Source organism: Pollachius pollachius (assembly GCF_949987615.1).
Source record: "Pollachius pollachius genome assembly, chromosome: 5".
NCBI lineage: Eukaryota > Metazoa > Chordata > Actinopteri > Gadiformes > Gadidae > Pollachius > Pollachius pollachius.
In genome coordinates, this window is record NC_136938.1 from 13,930,507 (window position 1) to 13,955,287 (window position 24,781).

The 24,781-nt window shown below is 45.5% G+C and overlaps 1 protein-coding gene across 14 annotated transcripts in view; it reads right to left on the reverse strand.

The window, feature by feature from the left end:
• Nucleotides 1-280: 280 nt before the first annotated feature.
• Nucleotides 281-24,781, reverse strand: part of herc1 (HECT and RLD domain containing E3 ubiquitin protein ligase family member 1) — an 88,973-nt gene continuing 64,472 nt past the window's right edge. For all 14 annotated transcript variants that reach the window (XM_079736056.1, XM_079736052.1, XM_079736053.1 and 11 more), the window contains 20 exons: nt 24,667-24,768; nt 24,303-24,476; nt 23,506-23,808; nt 22,970-23,035; nt 21,182-21,307; nt 20,308-20,446; nt 19,942-20,123; nt 18,483-18,638; nt 18,063-18,185; nt 17,823-17,925; nt 17,349-17,518; nt 16,670-16,808; nt 15,669-15,838; nt 13,443-13,612; nt 8,944-9,109; nt 8,102-8,178; nt 6,742-6,994; nt 2,572-2,724; nt 1,811-2,116; nt 281-1,471 (listed from right to left, as the gene is read on the reverse strand). In XM_079736056.1, coding sequence (XP_079592182.1) covers nt 1,286-1,471; nt 1,811-2,116; nt 2,572-2,724; nt 6,742-6,994; nt 8,102-8,178; nt 8,944-9,109; nt 13,443-13,612; nt 15,669-15,838; nt 16,670-16,808; nt 17,349-17,518; nt 17,823-17,925; nt 18,063-18,185; nt 18,483-18,638; nt 19,942-20,123; nt 20,308-20,446; nt 21,182-21,307; nt 22,970-23,035; nt 23,506-23,808; nt 24,303-24,476; nt 24,667-24,768 — 3,264 coding nt within the window. In that variant the 3' untranslated portion in view covers nt 281-1,285. The remainder of the gene's footprint in view (nt 1,472-1,810; nt 2,117-2,571; nt 2,725-6,741; nt 6,995-8,101; nt 8,179-8,943; nt 9,110-13,442; nt 13,613-15,668; nt 15,839-16,669; nt 16,809-17,348; nt 17,519-17,822; nt 17,926-18,062; nt 18,186-18,482; nt 18,639-19,941; nt 20,124-20,307; nt 20,447-21,181; nt 21,308-22,969; nt 23,036-23,505; nt 23,809-24,302; nt 24,477-24,666; nt 24,769-24,781) is intronic.

Sequence of the window (24,781 nt, forward strand, 5' to 3'; positions counted from 1 at the left end):
CGGCATTAACGACCGCCGCCACGCCAAACAGGCCCCTCTTACCCCCCGCCACACCGCCGGTCAAGGTCTTCTCACCCTGCCTGGAGACTGCTCCAGGCCAAGGACAGCGATGTTAGTCGCAGGAGGGTCCAGGAGGGAGAGGAGGAGGGGGACAGCAGGGGCTAGGTGAGCAGCAAGCTGCTTCACTTGAAGCATGTCCTCACTAGTGTTAACTGTCGTTCACACTAGTGAGGAATCAGTAATGCGGAGAGCAGGGGGTTGTGACACCAAACAGAGCAGCTTGATGAGCATTCTGATGCATTTATTGGTTTTTTTGTATGCTTCAGGAAACTCAGAATAGGCAATAGAAATCAAAACAATAAATATGGAAATTATGTAAAACTGTTTCCTAATGAATCATTTTACACAATGTACAATTTCTTCATTTCCACAACTCCACTGGTTTCCATGACCTATACACTTTTTCAAACAAAATAAACAACTCCATGCAAATACCCTTAAAATGGGAGGTGGAGTAATGAAAACTGGAAAAATAAAAAAATAAAATCTTCAGTACACTGCTGAGTCAATACAATGGTTCATTGTTTTAAAATAACTAATAACCCACAGTGAACCAAAACAAGGAACTTATGTTTTGCCCGTACATAGACATGGACTTAAAATGAATTGTGAGTGCATGTGTGTGTCATGTGAGTTTATGTGTGTGTTTCATATATGTGTATGTATGTGATGCGTGTGTTTCATGTGAATTTTGTGTGCGTCATGTGAATTGTGTTTGATGAGAATTGTGTATATGTTTTTGTCATGTGAATTGTGTGTGTCACGTAAAGTGTGTGTGTGTCATGTGAAGTGTGTGTTTCATATATCTGTGTGTGTGTTTCATACGTCATTTGAATAGTGTGTGTGTGTCATGTGAAGTGTGTTTGTTTGTTGTGCCTGTGTCAAGTGAATTATGTGTGTGTGGTTGTGTCATGTGAATAGTGTGTGTCATGTGAAATGTGTCATGTGAAGTGTGTATGTGTGTCATGTGAAGTGTGTAGGTGTCATGTGAAGTGTGTGTGTTGTATGTGTGTGTGATTGTTTCATATGCATGTGTGTGTTTCATAGATGTCTGTGCGTGTGTGTGATGTGTGTTTGTGTCATGTGAATCTTGTGTGTGTGTGTCATGTCAATTTTGTGTGTGTGTCATGTGAATTGTGTGTGTCAAGAGAAGTGTGTGCGTGTTCATAAGAAGTGTGTGTGTGTGTGCGTGCGAGAAGATATGGTAGTGTGTGTGATGGGTGTGTTAGTAGTCGGTGTCGGAGCCCTCTGTGTTGTCCACGTTGCGGGACAGCATGTAGTTGTCCATGTCGATGGAGCGGCAGTTGTTGATGGCGTAGCGCAGCCTCTCGGCCATCACAGGCTGACTGGAGTAGGGCGGCAGGCGCAGCTGGAAGAAGCAGGTCTGAGAGGTGGGCAGGCTGTCGTACGGCTGTGGGAACAGAGTGCTTAGTGAACCTCAGCCCTCCTGGGAAACAGGATCTATTCAATTTCAAGAGAAAGGAGGCTTTTTGGACCACTTATTTTTGGTCACTTATTTTTGTTTTGCTTATGGTTTGCGTTAAGTTGAACAAACTTTTACGTTTTTATTTCTTCTTATCACTGTAAAAGGTGCTGTAAAAGTATTATAATTATAAACAAACAGACATAATGACCATAAGTTATCAAAAAGGGATTCACCACCACACAAATATCGTGTCAGAAAAATGTAAAAAAAAACGGTATTAATATACGTTCCAAGTCAGCTCTGACCTCACGCGGCAGGACTCACCCGGTCCACCTTCATGATCTGAAATCGTTGGGAGATGTCGGCCGTGTTGGCGGGCAGCCGCGAGCGACCGGACACGAAGCGCATGAAGAGCACACGCTCCTCATTGGAGAACTCCCCCAGGGTCTGCCAGAACCACTGCACTAGGGAGTGATGCTCGTCCACCTCACGGTAGCGCACCACCTTCTTCAGCACGTCGCAGCAGATCTCGGGCATGCCGCAAACCATCTGCTCCAGCTGCTTGGCTGTCAGCAGGGACAGCAGGGGCACCGGCACTATCCAGGACATGCCCTCCCTCACCGCTGCCACCTGCACCGTGGGGGGGGGGGAGAGAGGATGAAGAGGAAGAGTAGGAGTGGGAAGAGGAGGAGACAAGGAAGAGAGAGGCATGGATGAGGAAGGCATTGTGCGCATCTGAAGGGTTGATTGCCGAGTGAGCTTAGGTAATTGCCCATGTGCAATCTCAAAGCACAAAGGTGTAGTGAGGAGATTAACTGATGAATAGAATGTGGCTCTGCTTGTTAGGCTGCTAATAGAACGTAAATACTGTAATCTATTCTGTGGAATAACAATTAAATAAGCTTTAAGGAATAGCGAAAACAACTGGTATACGATGTGCGTGTACTTATTGAACTTATTTTGTAATTATACAGCACTCTCAAGTAAAAGTAAAATAATGTCATTATGGAAAAATGTCCTATTAACTATTAGGTTGAGCTAAAAAACTAAATGCGTCTGACTTTAACAAGTGCACGCAGACTCACTTGTCGGTCAATTTCGTGAAGCCGGTACTCGATAGCTCGCTCTACGTACTCCTTTCTGTTAGAAAACGTGAGCGGGATACTGTTTCCCCCTGGGATGATTGGAACCATCTTGCCATCTGCGCTTTGTCCCACGAAGGAGTCCAGAGGAATCATCTGAAGTAATTCAAAGACATGCACACACACACACACACACACACACACACACACACACACACACACACAAAAATCGGTCTATGCAGCATAAATGTTGGTGTCAAAGTCAGACTCGAAGTGGTTATCTTCCTTCCAGGAAGACTCCTTTCCAGCTGTACTGTTGAAACCAATAAAACCCATTGTTTCACATTTGACTTGGACTCCGGGTACAGCACACTAGGAAAGCTTTTTATGCCCCTCTTCCACCGGAGGGTATGCTTCGGACCCAGCCCGCCTCAGCCCAGTAGTGAGGGTGGGTTATAGCCCAGTTCAGTTACGGCTCGCGTTCCCACCGCCGAAAGTACCCTTATGGTAGGGCGGGTTCAAGCCAGACGGCGATAGCCGTGGCAAGTACGTAAGCATCGTGACCTCATAGCAGCCCGACACAGTGTAGCCTGCTAATAAATCCAAGGAAAAAGAAGAACACGACACATTAAACAAAGAGCAACAATGTAGGTCATCCAAGAAGGATGGCAAACTTTTGCGCGACATTTCCTTCAATAAACGAAGCTTTCGCCGTTGTCCATAAATACCTTGCGGGTACGTTGTTTGTTTGTTATTATCCCCCTGCCGCATGGAAGTGACGATTCTGTCGACCAATCAACGGACGGTGTGTGTAGCTCGAACTTGCCGGCACCCTTTCAGACGTCTCAGTACCCCAACGGAGGAGGACTGCGAGACGAGTACGGCTCAATACGGCTCAGTCTGGATCACGCCCACTTTTGGCGGTGGAAAAGCAAACCATGCCACACCTTTGCATCCTGAACCAACCTCGGGTGGAAATGCGCCACAAGGCTCTTGGTGGCTCCCCCCACCCAGGGACCCTATATGCAAGGCACTTTGGGCCAACGCGGGCTCCCCACTACACAATAGTTGTCCCAGTATTCCAGCACAGCTCCTAGATGTTACTGCGTTGGGATGTTGGGGCGGTTTAGGGGGTCTATGTGACACACTAGCTGGTGTCTGCTTTGGCTGAGGAGGATGGGAGATGTGATTTCCTGTATTCTGGTGCATTTTGGGAATGGCCACTCCCTAAAAAAATCATTCAGATTCATAGCCTAAATCCTGACCTGTAGGGCCTGGACAAGTATACACTGCATTTACAGACCTGCTTTATGGCAATTCCACCAGCAATTGCTATTTGACCCATGGTTGTTATTCTGATATTGAGGCAAATCATGATCAGTGTCCTATAACGTCCATTTTTCAGTGGTGGACAGTAACGAAGTACAAGTAATTCGTTACTGGACTTAAGTAACTTTTTAGCGTATCTGTATTTTACATGAGTATCATTATTTGTGAGACTTTATACTTTTAGGTAGGGAGAAAATCTTACTTTTTACTCCACTACATTCCAAAAACCTGTCGTTCCTTTCCACGACATGCATGCGTGACCATAGACACAGCTAACCATTGCGGACGTCGCAGAGCCTAACCAACGTCAATATTTAACATAGTGACACCATGTCAAGCCTAAACGGTTACGTTATACGTTAAAATGATGAATCGATTGGAAATATGATTGTTATATATCGGGCGTTTGTCTGTGGGGACCCCCGTTTATATGGCTAGAGGCTAGGTGCTTTCTACATATCCAGGTGTACTCCCGGTAGTGTCCTATAACGTCAATAGCCGCGTTTACATGGACACATCTGATCTGATTAGAAGTGGAAGAACAGCTCAATCGGAATATAAAAGGATCATATATACGCCCCTCAATCGGAATACAATTATCTGATCGGAATAGAATTATATGCGGAACAGAAGAGGTGGTGTAGTCCGCTATAATCGACATGTATACAATTCCGATTTGTTTGGGTGGGAGCAGTCCGTTTTTAACTTAGAGCAGCTGCAGTAGTTCGCTCCATCAGTACTTTAATGCACACCGAACGTGACCGCTGTCAAGGAAATTTGATTTTTTGACTGATTCACGTCTTTCTTATCACTCCGCAAGTAGTCCGGTAACTTATCAACCCCAGCCTGTCCGGTTGCTAAGTGATGTCAACGTCTTTGGCGGACTATTTCTCTGCTCATCAACACTACGAATGGTAATTGTAAAAAGACACACTGTGTGAAGATAATGTTTCGTTTTGACAAGAAGCCCTGTAATAAGTGGAATAATGTATAGAACGTCGCCATTCATTATCAAAAATAATACCCTTCAGGAAGAAGCAAGACTCGTGTCGGGGTCTGGTTCGCCCTGTTGGGGCTTATTTTCCCGATAATAACCGGCGTTCTGTACAACATTATCCCTTACATATATCATCAATATTATCAAGTCCAGACCAACATTACGGTTGTGCACGAGATACATACAAAGTTACGCTTACCATTTTTGTAAATGCCATATCTATACAGTACATTCGGATTGCATGATAGGAATAGATCTATTCCAATTAGAAATCGAATCGGATTATAAGTGTCCATGTAAACGCGGCTAATGTCCAATAGTAATTAGGGGCGAGGGAGGGCCATTAGATCTGTCACTCAAACCTCTGCGCCAGTCGTAAGGAGTAAATTTGATTCATGATCTTTTACTTTTGATACTAAGTACATTAAGTACATTTAAAGCCAAGAACTTTTACACTTTTACTCAAGTTGACGTTTAAAGGGAGTACTACCATTTTTACTGGAGTAATATTTTACACTAGGTATCTCAACTTTTACTCAAGTACATGGTCTGAGTACTTCAGCCACCACTGACATTTTTTGTGAGTCGCAAGGTCTATTTCAAATGCAGTTAGAAATCTGGGACAGTTCATTTCATTTTGTTTATATGCAAAAGGCCAAAAATAATAAACAAAAACGTAACTTATTTGCTCCTTTTAAGTATAACATTGCTTGGGGAGTCCAATTCCTCCACTGAAAAGGGTGGAAAATGCTTTTACAACTCTCTGCTAGTTAGTTATCTAACTCTTCTCTGCAATTAGTTGTGTTGAGCGAATGCCGCTGAGAGAGGTAGCCTATTTGATTGATTAGCTGAAATGTTCAATCGTGTGGTGATAAAAATTATGAAAAACAATGCTTTTGGCCTGGGGGGCGCACAGGTGCGACCTGAAGTCGAATTTTGCGAATGAAAAGCCGTCTAGTTAGAGAGCTAGTTAGTGAGATGGACAGCAAAAAGTTAGCGAGCTCACATAGACTTCATGGTTACCGGCGCCCCTGACCTGAAGGAGGGCTTTCTCTCGAATGACCAATAACAAGCCTAGCCCAAAGAATTGACGTTCAGACACATTTAAATGTTTGCTGGCAGTGGCAAGTACGGCCTATCAAACAATTAAACGAGGATAAACACTATGAATTTTTGTTGATTTATTTAGTCTTTAGAATGGTTGATTCATAGTTGCCAGATATATTCAAGTGAATATTTCACAGAGGGCCGGCGCCCTAGCTCTCTCTATTCACCCACCTCCACTGCCTGGCGATGTGCTCAGGGCATATCGGTGGGGTTGTGCGGAACGCAGTGTACCACGGCCAGGAGGATACGCGGGCTAGACCGACTTTGCAGTAGATCACTGGGAGAAATCTGAGTCAGCAAATAAAGTGAATCTCCCTCTGCAGCGGCTCCAACAGACTTTCCGCCGGGCCTGGCAATATGAAGCCAGAACAGCCCCCTTGGACAACAGGCAAGGATTCAGATTGATTTGTCTAAGTACAACACTTGTGTTGTTATACATTCAGCTCCAACAAGGCTCCTAACCAGGTTAAGGTGCACGTTCAAGTGACTGTCTGCTGACTCTTGGTCGGTGGGATTGGGTGGTATGGTGAGCTGGGAGTTTTAACAACACACAACCATCCAAACCAACGTAAAACAATCCACAACCAAGACCCAACCATCAAACCAACACACAACCATCTACCAAAAGACGCCCATCCTAAACCATCCAAGGCAACCGTCTGAAACTGACATACAGCCAATATCACCAATCGACAACTCTCCAACTCTCGCTCTCTCCCCGTCCCTGGGTCTCTGCGCACCTCATGGAAGTTCTCCTCTGTGATCCCGCTGTCCTCGATGTGGAGGATGCTGTTCAGCGTCTGGACGTAAAGCAGGTCCACCTCCTCCAGGTCCTCCAGCAGAAGGGGGATGCAGCAGAGCTGCTTCCACACCATGGGTGCCAGGTGCAGGTCCAGGGGCTTCTTGGTGCGGATGGCCACGCCCATCAGGATGCCCAGGAACTTGAACTGGAGCAGGTGCTCATCCAGGCACGCCGAGGGGCTCAGCAGAAACCTGCCCGCGCAAAGGGAAAGGGGCATGAGCACGAGGGTGCAGTCTCATTTTTGTGCACATTCATGGACTGGATTAGGATCCCAGGAAGTAATAATCACACCTTTAAGTGCGGAGAAAAAAACGAATGAATCTAATCAAAAACGAATTGGATAATAATTTCCAAAAGCAATCTCATAAGCTCCCACGCATATTAGAGCATGTGTAGCCAATAATGGAAGAGAAAGATTAAGATCCCTGGTTTGGGATCGTGGTGACAAATGTAGACAGAGAACAGCATGATTTCCTCTTATACCATGGTCTGGTGGAATACTAGATTCTGATTGGCTGCAGGGTGTCCATTACTCCCTGATATATGGACACCTACTAAGTAGTTCCAGTCAAATTGTCGGTTCAGCCTTCAAAACGAGGGCTGGTAAATTGTAAAAAATGCATTAAACTGTAATCAGAAAACGAGGTTATATGCTATAGACCCTATAGTATATTTGGTATAAAGGCTTTGACTTATTTCAAATCTCAAATATGTACACTTTATGTTGAAATTATAGACTGTCGCAATTCCCATTGAAACGAATAGCGCGGTGATTAGTCTTCAAAACAAGAGCTGGTCAATTGTGAAAAATGAATTAAACTAATCAGACTACGCGGTTATATGCTAGACCCTAGAGCATCTGTGGTATAAAGGCTGAGCGGACTAGAATACCTCCCGTGGCCAAAAGTCCGTCCTATTTACTGGAGGAGTGAACAATGTTTCCGTTGCATAAGAACCTTACGGGAGGGTAATGATTGTTCTAGGTATTAGTCAAACCCACAAGCGTTACCAGGGAAACTAAATTATGGCTTGTGAAAAACTTTATATTTGGATTGTAATACGCATGAAAATATAAATGAATGGTATTAATTTATTTTCTTTGGCAAGTGACCATGGTGTAAGCGGGATAATGCCCGACGAGGTTTCCATTATCAGGAATTAATGGACTTCGCAGAGGTTCTAAGGCCTCTGTGTCATCCATTAATTCCTGATAATGGACACCTCGAAGGGCATTATCCCTTACATATCGCACTTGGTGTTCTGAAACACCCCGAAGGGTCGGTTTGGTTATCGCTCACCTGTCTCTGTTGTAGCCCACCTCCGCTGTGGCATTGGGAGAGGGGATGAGGAGGTCCACCACCCCAGTCTCAAGCTCCTACACACATACCAGATTGAAAATGTTATGTCGTCTTTGAAATGTCACAAAAAGCATTTGCTATAGTTACTTCCAGAAGACTAAGAACAGCCAAAAGTGCCAAGCACTCATTTACAATGAGCGCTGGCGACAAGGTGCTGCCGTTGCCATGGCAGCAGCAGTGACCAGCGGCATGTCAGCATCCAGAACGGCCACGAGAAGGGTTGAGATTATTTATCTTTATGCAAGTGAAGCAGCTCAGGATTTAAATTCCCTCAGCACTAGTTTCTACCAAACATGAAAAAAAAAATCCGGTCTCTTGTTTTTCAGAGCTACAACTACCCTTTGTTTGTCTATCGTCCACAGAATTAAAACACAAACATTCGCTCCATTTTGTGTATTTAGAGCCAGGACCAGGTCAAATTCCTTGTGTGTTGAGCCGTACCAGGGGGTTCTGATTCAGCTTGATTATTTGATTAAACTTTTATGTTGGTGTTATGTTGCAATGGCCAAGAGTAAAACATCATTATATTTGGATGTTAAGTTCACTTAGTGAATACCAGGGAAACATGGATCATTTTGATTTGATCATGCTTTTCGGCCGGCTGAGAGCTCTATTACCACCTAGACATTGTCCACCACAGAACAACGTCTCCAGCACTGCTTGAACTATCCGCCTGCTAGCGCCTGCTCCTCATCCATCGCCTGGTGCGCCCATACGGTTGGCAAGTCAGGCATTTCAACACACCCTCAAAGGACAGACAACCCGGACAGACATCCTCCTACCTGGCACATCTCTGTGATGGTGTCGTCGAACACCCCCCCTGCGTCGTCGGCCCCCTCGCCCACCAGCTTCACCTTCCAGGCCCTGGAGGGCAGGCGCAGGTCCGAGGCATTGAGCTTGACCACCTGCCGGGCGATCTGCACAAAGATAGGCTTGCACTTGCGCCCCCTGCAGAGAGGAAGAGACAAGGGAGGGGTCAGGCTGTTACATAACTAGGTAAGGCAGCAGAGGTTCAACTCTAATACAGCCATTTGGATATCACAGCAAATGGATACGATCTGTGAGGAAATAAAAAGGGCATTTAATTGTGTTCGTTCATATGGATGTGGTATTCCCGAGGTGTCCCATATCATTCTGTGTTTACACTTTGCTGTGGCTCCAGTAGTCAGTGCAGAATGCAGAGCATCGTGTTACAAGCTCAAGCACAAACCCTTTTGATTTGATGGAAAGGTGTAGACAGCCTTTCTGAGCTTCTCTCCGTCCGTCAAATCTCAATGAGTACATAATAGTTTATCATCCTCCTCAAACATCAAAGTAGGCATTTGGCTTCTATCACTGGGTTGTAATTAAATACAACCTAGTGACAACAACGCTCCTTTCAATATTATTAACAAGGTGGCTACATTGCTCTTTAGCAACTGATGTTTACCCAGGTACAATAACTAATTAACTACATCAAAAAGTCTCCTTTATAAATGATGTACTGTTCCAGTACATTCTGTTCTATTTCATTTTAACTGAACGCCAGAGGCATTGCTTAACACTGGATGTTATCCATTGTGCATGCACTGGTTAAGTATTTAATATCAACAAAGTCACATATGACCGGGGATGAGGTCGGGCCTCCTGTCTATATAAGCCCACGTCAGTCTCAAAGATGTCCCTTGTATCTTCTCGCAGTAGCGAATACAGGTTTAGAGTAAATAAGGTTGAATAAGAGAAATAATAGCCGGTGACTCCTTGCTGGTATCCCTGCAACCGCATGGTTGGAGCCACGGATTTGTCCTTAAAGGGCTGCAATTAGCCACGCACGGCTATGTTCTAACGCTAGGCTACCACAGCGTCTTCACCAGCTGTAGCGGCTGCAAAGGTAACTATTCTCTCCGTGTTAGCTTTAAAGTTAAGTCATTTAAGGGAATCCTGTTTTCGGCCTCCCGCTTAAGCTTACGTCTTGTTTTGTCAGCCCTCGCAGTGTTCTGCAAGGCTGCATCAGAGATTGTTGATCGTTTGCTGCCTTTTGTGGCAACCTTTGTTTCGGTTAATTAAAGGCTCCCTGACGAGTGTTTTCGCTCATTAAAGCGTGTACTCCCTTGGTTAGAATTTAAGAGCATAAGCTCCCCAGTATGGTTTAGGCTAGTAGGTAGAAAAAAATATGAGAAATAAAGTAAATAAATAAATAATAATTTAATTTTGAAAAGATTTTCTTTTTTAGTTTGAGTTGCTTACTATTGAGCAGTTGGCTGCTCTTTTGGTGCATTATTACTGATGGGTTCTTTCGCTCAGTAGTAACTACTTCACTCTGGAAAGAGACTATTTGGGATAGCAGTAAGAATTGCATTAATGCATTAATCCTCAATGTGTGGTCCACCTGAGGGAGGGGCTGTCTGACACTAGTGCATGAATTGCAGTTTCATGCCACATGGGCTGAAAGTGGCGAGACTAGGCGGAGGTGGAAGGACCTCAGGTTGAAGGTGAGCTTCCCCCGCCTGGAAAAGAACCAGAGGTACGAGTACGCTCCTCACCCAGGGCTGCCCCGCCCAGGAAGAAGGCTAGGAAGGCTGCACGGCATATCGAAAGTGTATCGTCATCGCGCTATCAACGCTTGACATACCGCAAACCCTCCCTTATCTGGACGATTGGCTTATTTGCACTCCGACCCGGGAACGGGCAGAGCAGGACACCACAGCCCTCCTACAGCTCTCCTGTCTACAATGTGAACCATCAAGGGGGCACAAGGTCGGCTCAGTCATTACAGGTTGCACAGCAACTCCTTGTATGGGCTCTCCCTTACTTTTCCAGCCTCAGGAATATGCACCTTCCAGGGCCACAGAACACGCTGACAGACTTCCTTTCACGCCAGAAACCTCTGTCGGGGGAGTGGAGACTCCCTCCAGAGGTAGTAGAGGCAATATGGAGCAAATATGGCACAGCAGAGGTGGACCTGTTTGCTTCAGAGTCCACAACACATTACCCTCTCTGGTTCTCTCTGTCAGAGACGAGTCCGATGGGACAGGATGCCTTGGCACATCCATGGCCACATCAGCTCCTTTATGTCTTCCCGCCATTTCCACTGATAGGGTTAACCCTACATAGAGTTCAGAAGCAATTCCACATACTCTGCTGGTTGCACCAAACTGGCCAGGGGTTTCCAGTAATGTACAGGCTGCTGGATGGAGATCCATGGTGCCTAACTAAGAGGATGGACCTACTCTCACAGCTAGGGGGCCACATCTGGCACCCCAAATCAGAATACCTGCAGCTATGGGTTTTGCCCTAGAGGGGCCTGATCCACTTCTAAAGGCATGTGACCAGGAGGTGGTTCAAACCAACATAGATTCAAGAGCTCCATCCACTAGGGCACTTTATGCTAACAGGTGGAAGATATTTGAATTTGTTAGATTTGATTTCCTGTATTCTGGTGCATTTTGGGGATGGCCACTACCTATTACCTACTATTCATTCAGATTCATAGCCTACATCCTGATTTGCAGGTCCTGGACAAGCTTACACTGCATATACAGACCTACTTCATGGCCATTCCACCAGCCATTGCTATTTGACCCATTGTTGTTATTCTGATATTGAAACAAATCATGATCCCTTTACTATAGCGTCCATTTTTTGTAAGTCTCAATGTCTACTTCAAATGCAGTTAGAAATATGGGACAATTGCTTCATTTTGTTTCTATGCTACAGGCCGAAAGACTAAATTAATATGTAACTTACTTGCTCCTTTTAAGTCTAACATTGCTTGGGGAGTCAAATTCCTACATGGAATTGGGTTGAAAGTGCTTACAACTCTCTGCTAGTTAGCGATCCATCTCTTCTCTACATGTAGTAGTGCTGCGTGAATGCTGCTGAGGGAGGTAGCCTATTTGATTGATTCGCTGAATTGTCCAATCATGTGGTGATAACAAAAAAGAAAAGCGATACCATTGGCCAGCACACTTGTGCGACCCGAGGGGGAATTTTCATGGCCAATGAAAAGCTGTCCCTACTTGATACTGATAGACAGCAAAAGGTTTGCAAGCTTACATTGACTTCAAACTGGCCCGCCCCTGACTTGGAGGAGGGCTTTATTTCGAATGACCAATAACTAGCCTAGTCCAAATCATTGACGTTCAGATACACTTAAATGGTTGCTGGCAGTGGCAAGTACGGTCTATCACACAATTTAACGAGGATAAACGCTATGTATTTTTGTTGTTTATTTTTTTGTATTTATAATAGTTGATTCATAGTAGGCAGATATATTCAAGTGAATATTTCACGGAGGGGCGGCGCCCTAGCGCCCTCTCTTGACCCTGCGCCACTGTTAAGGTTGATAGCCAGATGTTGGGGTCTTATTCTTCGGTGACCCGATATCTTAAAGGAGCCCAGCGGAGGAACCCCCAAGCCCATGTGGGGGGTTCCTCCGCTGGGCTCCTTTAAGAAATCATGTCATAGGTTCCCTCATGGGACCTGCCTCTGGTACTGGGAGCCCTCCGTCAGGCACCGCTGAAATGGCCATTGGCAAAGGTTGCCTTTCTTCTAGCGATCTCATCAGCCAAGCGTGTGAGTGAGCTTCATGCGTTGTCAGTGAGTGAACAATGTATACGCTAGAACTCAGACGGCACAGGGGTGGCGCTGTGGCCTAACCCATCTTTATTTTCCAAAGAGGCTGCCTTCGGCCCACTGTAATCAGGTCATAGAGCTAGCAGCTTATGGCCCCGCCAACCCACTGGATGAGGAAGCTAGTTCAGCAGAACTACTCTGCCTGGTGAGAGCTTTGAGATGTTACATACAGGAAACTGCTGGTATTCGCCAGTCTGATCGCTTGTTTTTCAGTTACGGGGGCCCGAGGAAGGGGCAAGCGCTGCCCAGACAGAGGCTTTCCAAGTGGGTGGTGGAGGTCATTGAAGAGGCAAACGGAGGACAGTCAAGAGGACTGCCTTGTCCGATTTTACATGGTCAATGTAGCTAATCGCCACGCAGCGGCTGCAGCTGTTTTTCAGGAACCCTCAGGCCCTTTCTATTAGCAACAGGATTCCTCTGGACTACATTGGTAATAGTCATCCAGTGTTAAGCACTGCCTCTGGCGGTCAGTAAGAATGAAATAGAACGAGAATTACGTCTGTAACTATGGTTTGATGAATTCTGGATGACCGCCAGAGTTCTCTGTCACTCAGAATCTTGTGAGAAGATTCTTGAGGGGCATCTTTGAGAGTGACGTGGGCTCACATAGACAGGCGGGCCAACGGCCCTCTCCAGCCGTGCAGAAGGAGGACCTGCAAGCACTCACCGAGTGGAGATCCTCTTGACGGTGATCTGTGGGCCGTAGTTCTTGCCCTGCACCATGGTCTTGCCTATGGAGCGCACCATGGGCAGAGTGTAGACTCTAGGGGCCAGCAGCGGCCTCAGTTGGCCCTGGACGATGCCCCAGGTGCCAGCGTTGTAGCGGGAGGTGCAGCTCTGAAATGCAGGCGGGATATAGAGGACAACTGATGAGACTGATAAGTTCACAATGTTAAAATATAAATATAGCTGCGAGCAGCAATGTGGGTGTCAAGCATAATGGGACTCGATAAACTAATTCTGCCGGGCGGACGTAATCGGCTGGGTAGCTACATGACGACCGTCTCGGTAATCGGTAATAACGACAGCTGGCGGAATGAACTACAGCATTATGCGAGTATGCGTCAATGTTTACCAAATGGAAAAATGACCCCACCTAGAGGTAAGGGGGCATTACAGTCTGCCCAACAGAACAAATGACACAAATACATAGGGGTATTCGGAACAATATCCCTAACAGAGTCACAATGTAAACAAGCATCCGTTCTGGAGGTGGTTCATGAAGCATCTAATCCAGTTAGAATTACAGTTTATATTGTAAGGAGGAATGGTAAATATAGTCATTGTTGCATTATACATTAAGTACCGCTTGTCACCACATGAGTGCAGTGTCTACCCATTAATGAGCGCTGTTCAGCGCAACTAACATTGATATGAATGAAGTAGTGTTCTGATTGTATGCTGCATGACAGATCGACATGATGATTTAATATGATTGATATGTTTTCAGTTTTATATAACACAGTATATTATGACCATGAAAAAATGCATATGATTACTTATAATTTTACTGACAATGTTAAAGAGATGCTGAGAACAGGCTTACTTCCTGTTTGGCGGCTTTGCTGTCAAGTTTGATTGGCTGTCACGGCCAAATGGTTTTGAATTTTAGAAAGCCGTTTCACACATTTGTTCAGCTTGTTCTGAAGATCATATATGGCTTGTTTCATGATAATTGGACATAATTTGTGGCCTGTGGATATGTAATATTGATATTGACCACTTTCAACATGGCGGCCAATTGCTGATGTTGCCATGGGAAATATTTTATGAGCTATATGGGGCGGTCTGACAGTATCACCAGACATCGAAAATAAGTTTGAAATATACTCATGTGAAGAGAGAGGAGCTAAAACACGTCTTCGTTAATTATAGCGCCCCCTAGAGGTCAATGGTCATGAAATTCACATCCATGATGATGTCATGGGTCTATGTACCAAGTTTGGTTAGGATATGTCAAAGGGCTGCTGAGATATTGGCTAACTTCCAGTTTGGCGGCTTCGCGGTCGAATTTGATTGGCTGTCGCAGATATTTCCGTACTAAATCATTTACTAGCTATACGGGGAGGTCTGATAGTATCACCAGACATTGAAAATCTGTTTGAAATATACTCATGTGAAGAGAGGAGTCAAAACACATCGACATTAAAAACAGCGCCCCCTAGAGGTCAAAGGTCACCAAATTCATTGAGTGTCACCATGATGAGGTCAAGGGTCTATGTACCAAGTTTGGTTATGATATGTCAAAGGGCTGCTGAGATATTGGCTTAATTCCTGTTTGGCGGCTTTGCGGTCAAATTTGATTTGGCTGTAGCGGCAAAATGGTTTGGAATTGGAAAAATCGTTCAATGTTTTCTATCAAGCATGGCCTGAAGATCATGTGTGGCAAGTTTCGAGATGATTGGATGAAATTTGTGATAGGAGTAGCATTCTGAAATGTTTTTGACATAAACCAAGATGGCGGAAAATCCATCATGGCGCAAAATGATATCAAAGGGTGCGTTGAACTCGGCTTGGCCCAAGAAATCCAATGATATCTTGTTTGTGAATATTGGATGAATGGGTCGAAAGTTATAAATATGAATGCATACCAAACTTTGACTTGTTGGTGGCGCTAGAGCTGATGAGCTAGTGACCTCAAATTTGCTTCATGCGTTAATGGGACTGTCCTGAACCAGTGTGCCAAATTTCCCAACACACACACCAAGGCGTTCTATGGGCTGCCATAGACTCCCATGGAGGTAAAATAATACTAAGTACAGTACGAAAACAATAGGTTGTCTCGCAACTTTGTTGCTTGACACCCAAATAGTAAACGTATAGCAAATTGGACTCCAAACAATTTCAAACGTGTGTGTGTATGTGTGTGTGTGTGTGTGTACATCCCTCCTACCTGGTTGTTGGGGCTGAGGTTGAGCAGCCGCCACGAGGAGTACATGAGGTCGGAGAAGTGGTAAAGGAGGCGCAGGCGAGCCCTCACCGCCTCCATGCTCACTTCCCTCAGCCCGCTGTACTGAGGAGGCACGGTCCCAGGCAGGCCCAGCTGTAGGGGCACCGAGGAGCCTGCGGCGGAGCCAGGCGGCCCACGGAAGGAAAGAGGGCGTGAAAGTGAAGGTTTGAGGAATCAGTTAACAGGTCAAAGGGGATAATGGAGAGAATCTTGGAAGTTTGTTATAATTTCAATTTAACATGAAGCACAACTACAATTGCCATTATTGATTACACCATTATAGGCATTAGGCAATGAAAAGTCATGGGGTTTCTTCATATGCACCGGACAAACTGGAGTCTGATGCTAACTTGATATCTCAAAATGGCTTCAAAAAGGCAACAGAAGTCGGGAACAGAGAAGCGTAAAAAGAAGAAACACTGCGATAAACTCGTGCAACGCTTGCAGGCATGACTTGAAAATGTTATTTGTAAATATAGTAAAATGCTTAAAACATGTAAGCTAGGCATGCAGGTAACATTTACGGTGAGGAATAATCTTGAGCCAGCTTGATAAAGTTAGCAAACTAAATATCTTGTAACGTTAGCTGCAAGCTAATATCTTATTTGTAATGTTAAAAGCATCGTTCACGAGGAGAATAACTAAGGCAAGCTAACAATTACTTTTATTTCCGAAATACATTCTTCCTAATGATAGCTACTCCTCTTGGCTAGCCTCAGTGTCAATCGCTCCTGCTTCAAACCAACCATTAGCATGCCATTCGATCCAACTTCCGTATAGCGACCAGATTCAGAATGTAGCCTGTAGTCTAAAGTAATTGGGGTATAAATGTTGGGCATAGTAGGCTACTTATCCTTTTACTAGACCACTCAATGTGACAGATCTGATATGACAAATGAAGCATGGTTTGTAGCAGCAGCCCTGTGTTTAGGTGGGTGACCTACCTGGAGCTCTAAGTGGTACACACGGAGCAGTCCATGCAGCACTGTGGCAGCGCCCTGCAGAGATCTGGCTGATGTTCTTTCCCTGCAGGGCTGTGGCCAGGGTGGGCTCCCGGACGTGGTTGGTGTGTCCCAGTCCCAGCTGCACAGACAAACACAGCCACAGCCACACTTGAGTTCGCAATGAGGGATTTCCTTCACATACATACGCAATACCACTCTTTACGGCAACAGAATATCGTATAATAAGCGTTGATTTTGTCACAGTGAGAAAAAGTAATTTGGATATAGTTATTGCAAATACTTTCCAAATCGAAAAAATTTAAATTCCTGCAGGGTCGATTTCCTCAGCGATTCTCTTATACAAGTCTGGCAGGAGTTGTGACTAGATCTCAATAAATACACTAATGCATAACGAATATGCAAATAATTCAAATGACTATGCTAATTTCAAAGAGAACATTTGGATTGCTGAGGCATATTGAAGTACTACAGATTTACAGAGAGGGGAGAGGTGAGCTCATGACTCATCCTACAAGGACACTAGCACATAGATATATGGGCTTTCTGCTGCTACCAAGATCATTCCCCATCCCCTCCTATCTGGGGAAGAGACAATATGGCTGCCCAAGCAGCCTCTCATCCAGGCAGGGGGCTGTTTATGTGTGAGCGTGTGTGTTACCTGTCCCTCAGAGTTGCTTCCCCATGTGTAGACCTCCCCAGTGGAGGAGAGCACCAGGGTGTGCTCAGCGCCCACGGCAATGTCCTGGATGAAGACCCCCGACAGAGCGGGCACCTGCTGGGGTCTGTTGTGGTTCCTGGCACGGCCCTCAGGCAAGCCAATCAGACGGTCTTGACAGGAGCAGAGGGAAATAGATAAAAAATGTAAATCTTCCAACGCTTGATTGTTAAGATGAAAAACCAGCCTGCTTTAGCAGATTATAACTGTGTATATGGACAAGTGGAGGCACTTTAGTTAATTTAGTGCACCCTTGGGACTTTAATGTCATGAGGCCAAAAAAAATACAAATTTTAATGAGTTTAAATAATTGTAAGAAATCACTGCATTGATTTGTTAAGGCTCTAAAATGTAGGATATTCTCTTGTAAGTTATGTGCCTAATTGATATGAACAACAAGCAGAAGCTATGCCGTACCTTGGCCAAATGTGTAGACGCTTCCGTCTTTGGCAAGGGCTACCGAAAACTGTGTTCCGCAGGTTACTTTCTTGATGCCGATTCCACAAAGTACGTCTACTTTCTGGGAAAAGAAGAGATAAATTGTCATTATTACACAATCCAAGAAAACTGCTATCTTTGCTTTTGTGATTGATTTGGGAGGGCAAGAACTACACTAGAGTGGAGTGTGTGGGGGAACAAGGCGGCAGCCCCACGTACCTGAGGTGACGACTTGGCGGTAGAATTGCCCAGGCCCAGTTTCCCATAATCTCCGTCTCCGAAAGCCCACACCATCATTCCGTCTGCTGACACAGCTAGGGTGTGGTTCAGACCACACGCCACCTGAGCACCAGAGACACACACCCTTCTATTATGGCTAAATCAAAGATATACCAAACAGCCACGGCCCACCACGGTTCTTAGGACAGACACAAGTCATCGCTGACAACAGTTATTATGTAAAGATAAAAGGCAAAACTATTGAAGATAAGTCTACTAGCAAGCTTGGGTAAATAAACGGAGCCGATCCATAATTTAGCGTTTGTTCTCTGCGGACGCCTCTTTGAAAACGGTCGATCTGCGGCTTCCAACAGTGCAGCTGGTGAAGTGTTTCAATTTGTAATTGTGAACGTGACTTACCTGTCCAACCTGGTAGCCTTCCAGAGCGGACACCTTCTCCGGAAGCTTCTTATTGGACGTGTTGCCGAGTCCCAGTCTGCCGTAGTCACCGTTGCCAAAGGAGAACATCTTCCCATCAGCGGTCACCACAGCAGAGTGCTTGAATCCACAGGACATCTGAGAGTAGAGGCCAGACCAAAAGCATGATGGGAAATGAAAGGCAAATAACTGTTGCTTTTGGTAACTTGTACTACTGTACAAACTGTATATACTGTATTCTTGCTACTTTATACACACATTACATTGTATACTGACTATGCAGCTATAATACGGACAAGGACTTATCCGTATTAGGACTTACTAGAACTTCGTTATTCGAATGTAATTCGAATATCAAAAAATAAATCAATATTCGAATGACTATTAGGCAGCCCTTAATATTCGAACCTGTTATGGGCATTCAATTCAGATTCCGAGGCTTTTTCACGCCTGGTGAAGTTGTGAATGGCGTGCTCATTAGATATTGTTTCGTTTTGGCAAGGAGCCGTGTAATAAGCGGGATAATGTATTAATGGGCCGTTAATGGCTGGTAAGATGGGTTTTTGTTTTTAGGCCTACCTTTATTTATTTTGTCTTTTCAGTTTAGCCTGACTGGCTTATTGGATTTTATTTTTGATGGCTTATTTATCTTTATTTTGATGAAACCGAATGTATTCAGTTTGTATCTGACCTGTATAAAAAAAGGTTCTTAAAACATCATTGCCTGCCTATTGACGTTGACTGATACACTGCCCTCTGGTGGACAAAACATATACAACTTAGGTTTTATACCATATAGGTCTTACTGAAGGCATTTAATGGTCAAAATATTATTAATAAATATTCAAATATATTCTAATATTAATATTAATAAACAAACAAACTTCAAATATGATTTTTGGGCAAAAGTCAAAGCCCTAATGTATACCATATGTTATAGCGCCCATGCTTATCTATACCAACCATATTGCCATCATACCGATGATGCGAATGTACACCAATCATGTGGCTGTTATTGGGACCATGCTAATGTAGACCACCCAAGCTAGTTTCATAGTGACCAAAGTAATGTATACTGCCTAGCTAATAACCATGCTTATGTATACCAATGATACTTTATTATTATAGACACCATGCTGTTGTTATAGCGCCCAAGCTAGCGTTACAGCGTCCGTGCTAATGTATACCGCCCATGCTAGTGTTATGCAATTATACCAATGTATACCGCCCATGCTCACATATACTGTCACATGCCAATGTATACCGCCCATGCTTACATATGCTGTCCCATGCCGATGTATACCCCCCATGCTTAGATATACTGTCCAATGCTAACATACACTGTCCAACGCTAATGTATACCGCCAATGCTAACACGCATAAACCTGTGATAGCGCATGCATCCGCCGCCGACATATTGACCCCGCTGGAGGACACTGACCTGCACCACCTCCTCTCCTTGCAGGGCCTCTATCTGTCGCGGTCGACGCTGGCGGTCACTGTTGCCGTGGCCCAGCTTCCCATAGTCTCCGTCCCCCCAGCTGAACACCTCTCCACTCTCCGTTAGCGCCATGGAGTGGCCGTCGCTGCCGCACGACGTCACCAGCTGGGTCACCACAAAGCCTTCGGGGAACAGGGTGATGCATCAAATATTGTAGGGTTCACGGAGACACTCCTTGCATCCACTGACATCATCTGTAACTGCAGGATTATTACCCACACATTAAACACACGTAGCAAATGGAGAACATTAAAACACAGCCTTGCACGAAGGACGTGGAACCAAAGCCTGCTGTCATAGTAGTACCTTGCAGGGCAGAGACTACTGTGAGAACATGCAGGTCGTCCGAGTTGCCCTGGCCCAGGCGGCCGTAGCTTCCCTCCCCACAGGCCAGCACTGTTCCGTTGGGCTGGATGACGAACGTGCAGTTCTGACCACACACCACCTGCAGGAAGATGGAGCCAGCAAAGGGTAGTTCTGGATAGTTTACCATTATTATGGAAATCATGACACCACTGTTTCTACCTTTCATTTAAGCAATATTACACAAGCAAGCATCACTGAGGTGCCAAGTATGATGGAAGAGTGTCAGTTTATGTCAGTTGTACATCAGCTTCCTTGGAAAAATGGCATCTGACTAATACCCGGATACCCGGATTTTTCTCCCTTTGTTTGCGTAAGACGGCCAACTGATTCCTAGAGATTATGGGATTTCCCAAACTGAATACATACTACACATATAAACATCAATGTTTTATCTTCCATTGGAAGATTTTGACAAGACGTATGCAAATTTCAAATGCATTTTTAAGATAGAAGTTTTATGCTTCAACTCAAAGGCGGAGTAATATTCATAGGGATGAGGCATGTTTCCTTTCAGTACGCCTAGGTTAGCTGCTCATTTAAAGATTATATTTAGAATTGTTATGCTTTATTCATTTAGACACAAAGCGATAGACAGGAAGGTATGGGCGAGAGAGGGGCACGGGCAATCACGTTGCCCAGTCGGACCTACCCGAGGTATAATTGTCATTCTACATTGTCAGTAGACAGTTGGATGGCTTGTTGCCATTCTGAAAGACTTCATTCACACAGACGCGTCATGTCACTGGGCATGATGTGAAGCACTGTGTGGAGGAGGTTGTGGCCGGCAGCTGGATGAGCAGGGGGGGGTTATTACCTGTTGGGCCTGGGAGAAGGAGGGAGCTGTAATTGGCACCAGGATGTTCCTGCCAGCCTCTGCCAGCTGGCCGTGTCTCCCGGCACCCCACAGATAGACGTCACACTTGCCTCCAAGATGCCAGTCCTGCCAAAACACACAGGCACAACCAAACAATATGAGAGGGAAGCACATTTAGTAAAATAAACGATCCTAGCACCCACCGGGCTAGAAATCAAACAGTTCTGCAATATGAGTTCCCCTAGCCTGCCTATGGTCCCCCAGTGCCTAAAACTTGCGTTTGGTGTAAAACGAGCACTAGGTGTTCTGCTCGCCTTTGAAAAAACGGAGGCTCAAGCGCGCTGATTTGGAATGTGGTCCCATATATCGTCATAAATTATCTAAACTCCTCCCCTTTCTCTCCCTGGCCCGCCCAGAGAATTTGGGCCGCCAATGAGACACGACCGCGCGAGCGCCACGTGTGTGTGTGTGTGTGTGATACACACAGTGTTTGCTGTTGATGTTATGGCGCATAACACGTCGGTTCTTTGACGTCTCTTGTATTTCCACAACGAGACTGTAGTTGGGGTTATCTCAGCCATGGTTGAGAAGGAATTGGGGATACGAACTTTGGCTTTGACTCCCTGAAGTACATGAACTGTGACATGCTCTCTGCCGCCGGTTGCCGCGAGGCACCACCGCCGGGAAGCAGCACCGCCCGGCAGCGGGCAGCCGGTAGCAGGCAGCGCGCGGTTCAGTCTACTTCAGATTGATGTGGAAGTGGAAGAACCAGAGACGTCGGAGAACCCGACGCAGTTGTTTGTGTGTACGCGTGTGTGTACGCCTGTGTCGTACACAGGCGTACACACAAAGTGTTGAACACGCTGTTGGTGTTATGGCGCATAACACGTCAGACTCTCGTCTCTGGTATTTCCACAACGAGACTCATAGTGGGGGTTATCTCAGCCATGGTTGAGAATGAATTGGGGGAAAGGAACTTTGACTCCCTGAAGTACATGAACCATGACATGGAGGAGAAAGGGATTGTTGGCTTCGAATGTCTCCCGCTTGAGCCCCGCTTCCCGCTGCGGAGGGACCACCGCCTCGGCGCTGCACTAGGCGGTGTTTCCTAAGCGCTGACCGCTGACCGCTGCAGCAAGGCTCCGGTGGGAGACAACCGCGGTCCACAATCCCTTTCTCTTCCATGCCGTGGTTCAGTCTACTTCAGATTGATGTGGACGTGGAAGAACAAGAGACGTCGGAGAACCCTACACGGTCGTTTGAGATTCATAATATCGTCTGGAGGCTCACACAGCTTTTGGCCCTGATAATATATATTATACGATATAAATATCCATGTATAAAATGATATTATTTAGATATAGAGCTCCAGGACTCCCGTGTGTTCTAGAATATTAACAGAACGCGGCTAAAGGCAGTGTGCGCCTCGCCATACACCACTGTAAACAGAGAGCTTGGTACCGTGGCTGCAAGCTGCTCAGGGTCACACCCCCACCTTCCTCCTTGACCCGCCTCACTCCTCCTCATTTGCATTAAAGCTACAGACACCAAAACAGGCCATTTGGGGGAAGCTCAATGTGCGACTGGCTCGGAGTGGCTGTAACTCTGCACCACGGCTGAATTTCGGGAACGTCTTTGAATACTGTGCCCACTAATACCTATATTAAAGCATCCATAAAATAGCATGTCATTGGACCTTTAATACATTCCAGGCATTTTTATAGTTTAACCTAGCCAGACATTAAATAATAAATCCAAGAGAAAAAAAATAGGAAAGTATCTAGTTACCTCTGGTCTGAAAGTGGCCCAGGACATGATCTGTTCATCCAATCCAGGGGCCCACTTGCTGTTATCCTAGAAACAAACAAAAGGGAAACCACTCAATACACAACTGCCGGGGGAGAGCATTTAGATTCGGAACGTACAAGTATTTGCAAGTGCTTTCCTTTCATTATTTTCTTATGCACTTGACTTTTATGTCATCAGTCTTCATGTGTGTAGGGGAAGTTTTAGATCAAGAGGTCTACACAAACAGAGGAGTACGGCAAAAATGGTTCATGTTGCCAAACTAAGTTGTTCTTACCTAATAACTCGTCTTGATAAAAGTATAGTTTATGCTTAGCATTAAATATCCATGACACAAGATTAGGGAAATTGTGATACTCTGATTGTGATACTGTGATACTGAATTGTTTAGGCTTTGAGAACACATCTTGGCAGATAAGAAAATGAATACCCCGTCCAGTATCCCATCCAGACATTGACGTAATGATTGATTTCTCTGCTCTATATCTTACCAATTTCCATTAAACACACATACTCACCATGAGCAGAGCCATATCGTCTCTGGGCACGGGCTCCATGTCGGGCACACTGAAGGATTCTGGGAAGGTAGCGCCGCGGGCCAGGGCCTCGGCCGCCTTCACGGTGGTGGAGAAGCAGTCGAGCCACGCCCAGTCGCTGGCACACCACACAGCCGTACCCGACTCAGGCGTAGCACAGTGGCGGAGGTGAGGCGCCACTGGGGGCTGGCACAGCAGCTGATCCAGGTGAAGGCCCACGGCCAGGGAGGACAGGCACTGCATGTAGGGGCTATGGACCAGCTGCTCCCCGCAAACCACGTGGGGCTGGGAGAGGGTTTGAAAAACATTAATTAACCTGTATTAACCTGGTAAGAAAAAAACATTGAATAGGTGTGAACCCATGTTGGCAATGGCATGTTGGCAATGGAAAGCTAGAAATACACACACTTATTTTCTTGAGCATCTGCTAGAGTGGGACCGGACAAGAAACATTTTCAAAGATTATTTTAGATTGACTTGGCTGGCCAGACTGTCTCTGGCTGTTTACAAGCTGAAAACTCATGATCCCTGATAGAAATCGCCTTGATTTACCACACAGCTGTGTGGCCACTATAACAGTCTGAAAGAGGCATCCATTTTTACTCATTTATCGCTTGAGTTAATTTGTCAGTGAACTGATCCTGAGGTTATGATGAGATTGAGATTCTTTCATGGATAGCTGCTGGCAGACTCAAACTACTGCCAATCTGCACAGTACAGCGACTCATAAGAACACTATTGGGAAACACCTACAATATACAGTATGAATATGACAGTACCTTCTCGTAGGCGTACTGTTCCTGCAGCATGATGGGCAGTCGCTCCAGGAAGGCCCTCATACAGGGGGCCATGTTGAGGCCGACCACCCCCTGTCTCCTCATAGCGGAGCGGCACGTAGCCAGCACATGGTTAGAGGCCATGAACTCTGGGGAGCAGTTCACTACCAGCACATCCTGGAGGAAACACACACGAATCAGATGGGCCGTTAAATGTTATCCATATTGATAGGAGAAAAGAACAACGCAAACACAAGCTGTAGTCATGCATTCATACTTCTTCTGATCATTCACAACTGTAACATTTGGTTACCATTCAATTTGTACTGTGATTACTGATACTGGTCGAGTCAGAGGCACTACGTACCTTCGACCTATTGGAGCAGACGGCCACGCCCACATCTGGGATCCAGACAATGTTCTGAATGGCACCCGATCCGGCAACAACAGTCTGAAGCACTGATCCGTTCTATTGGAGATTG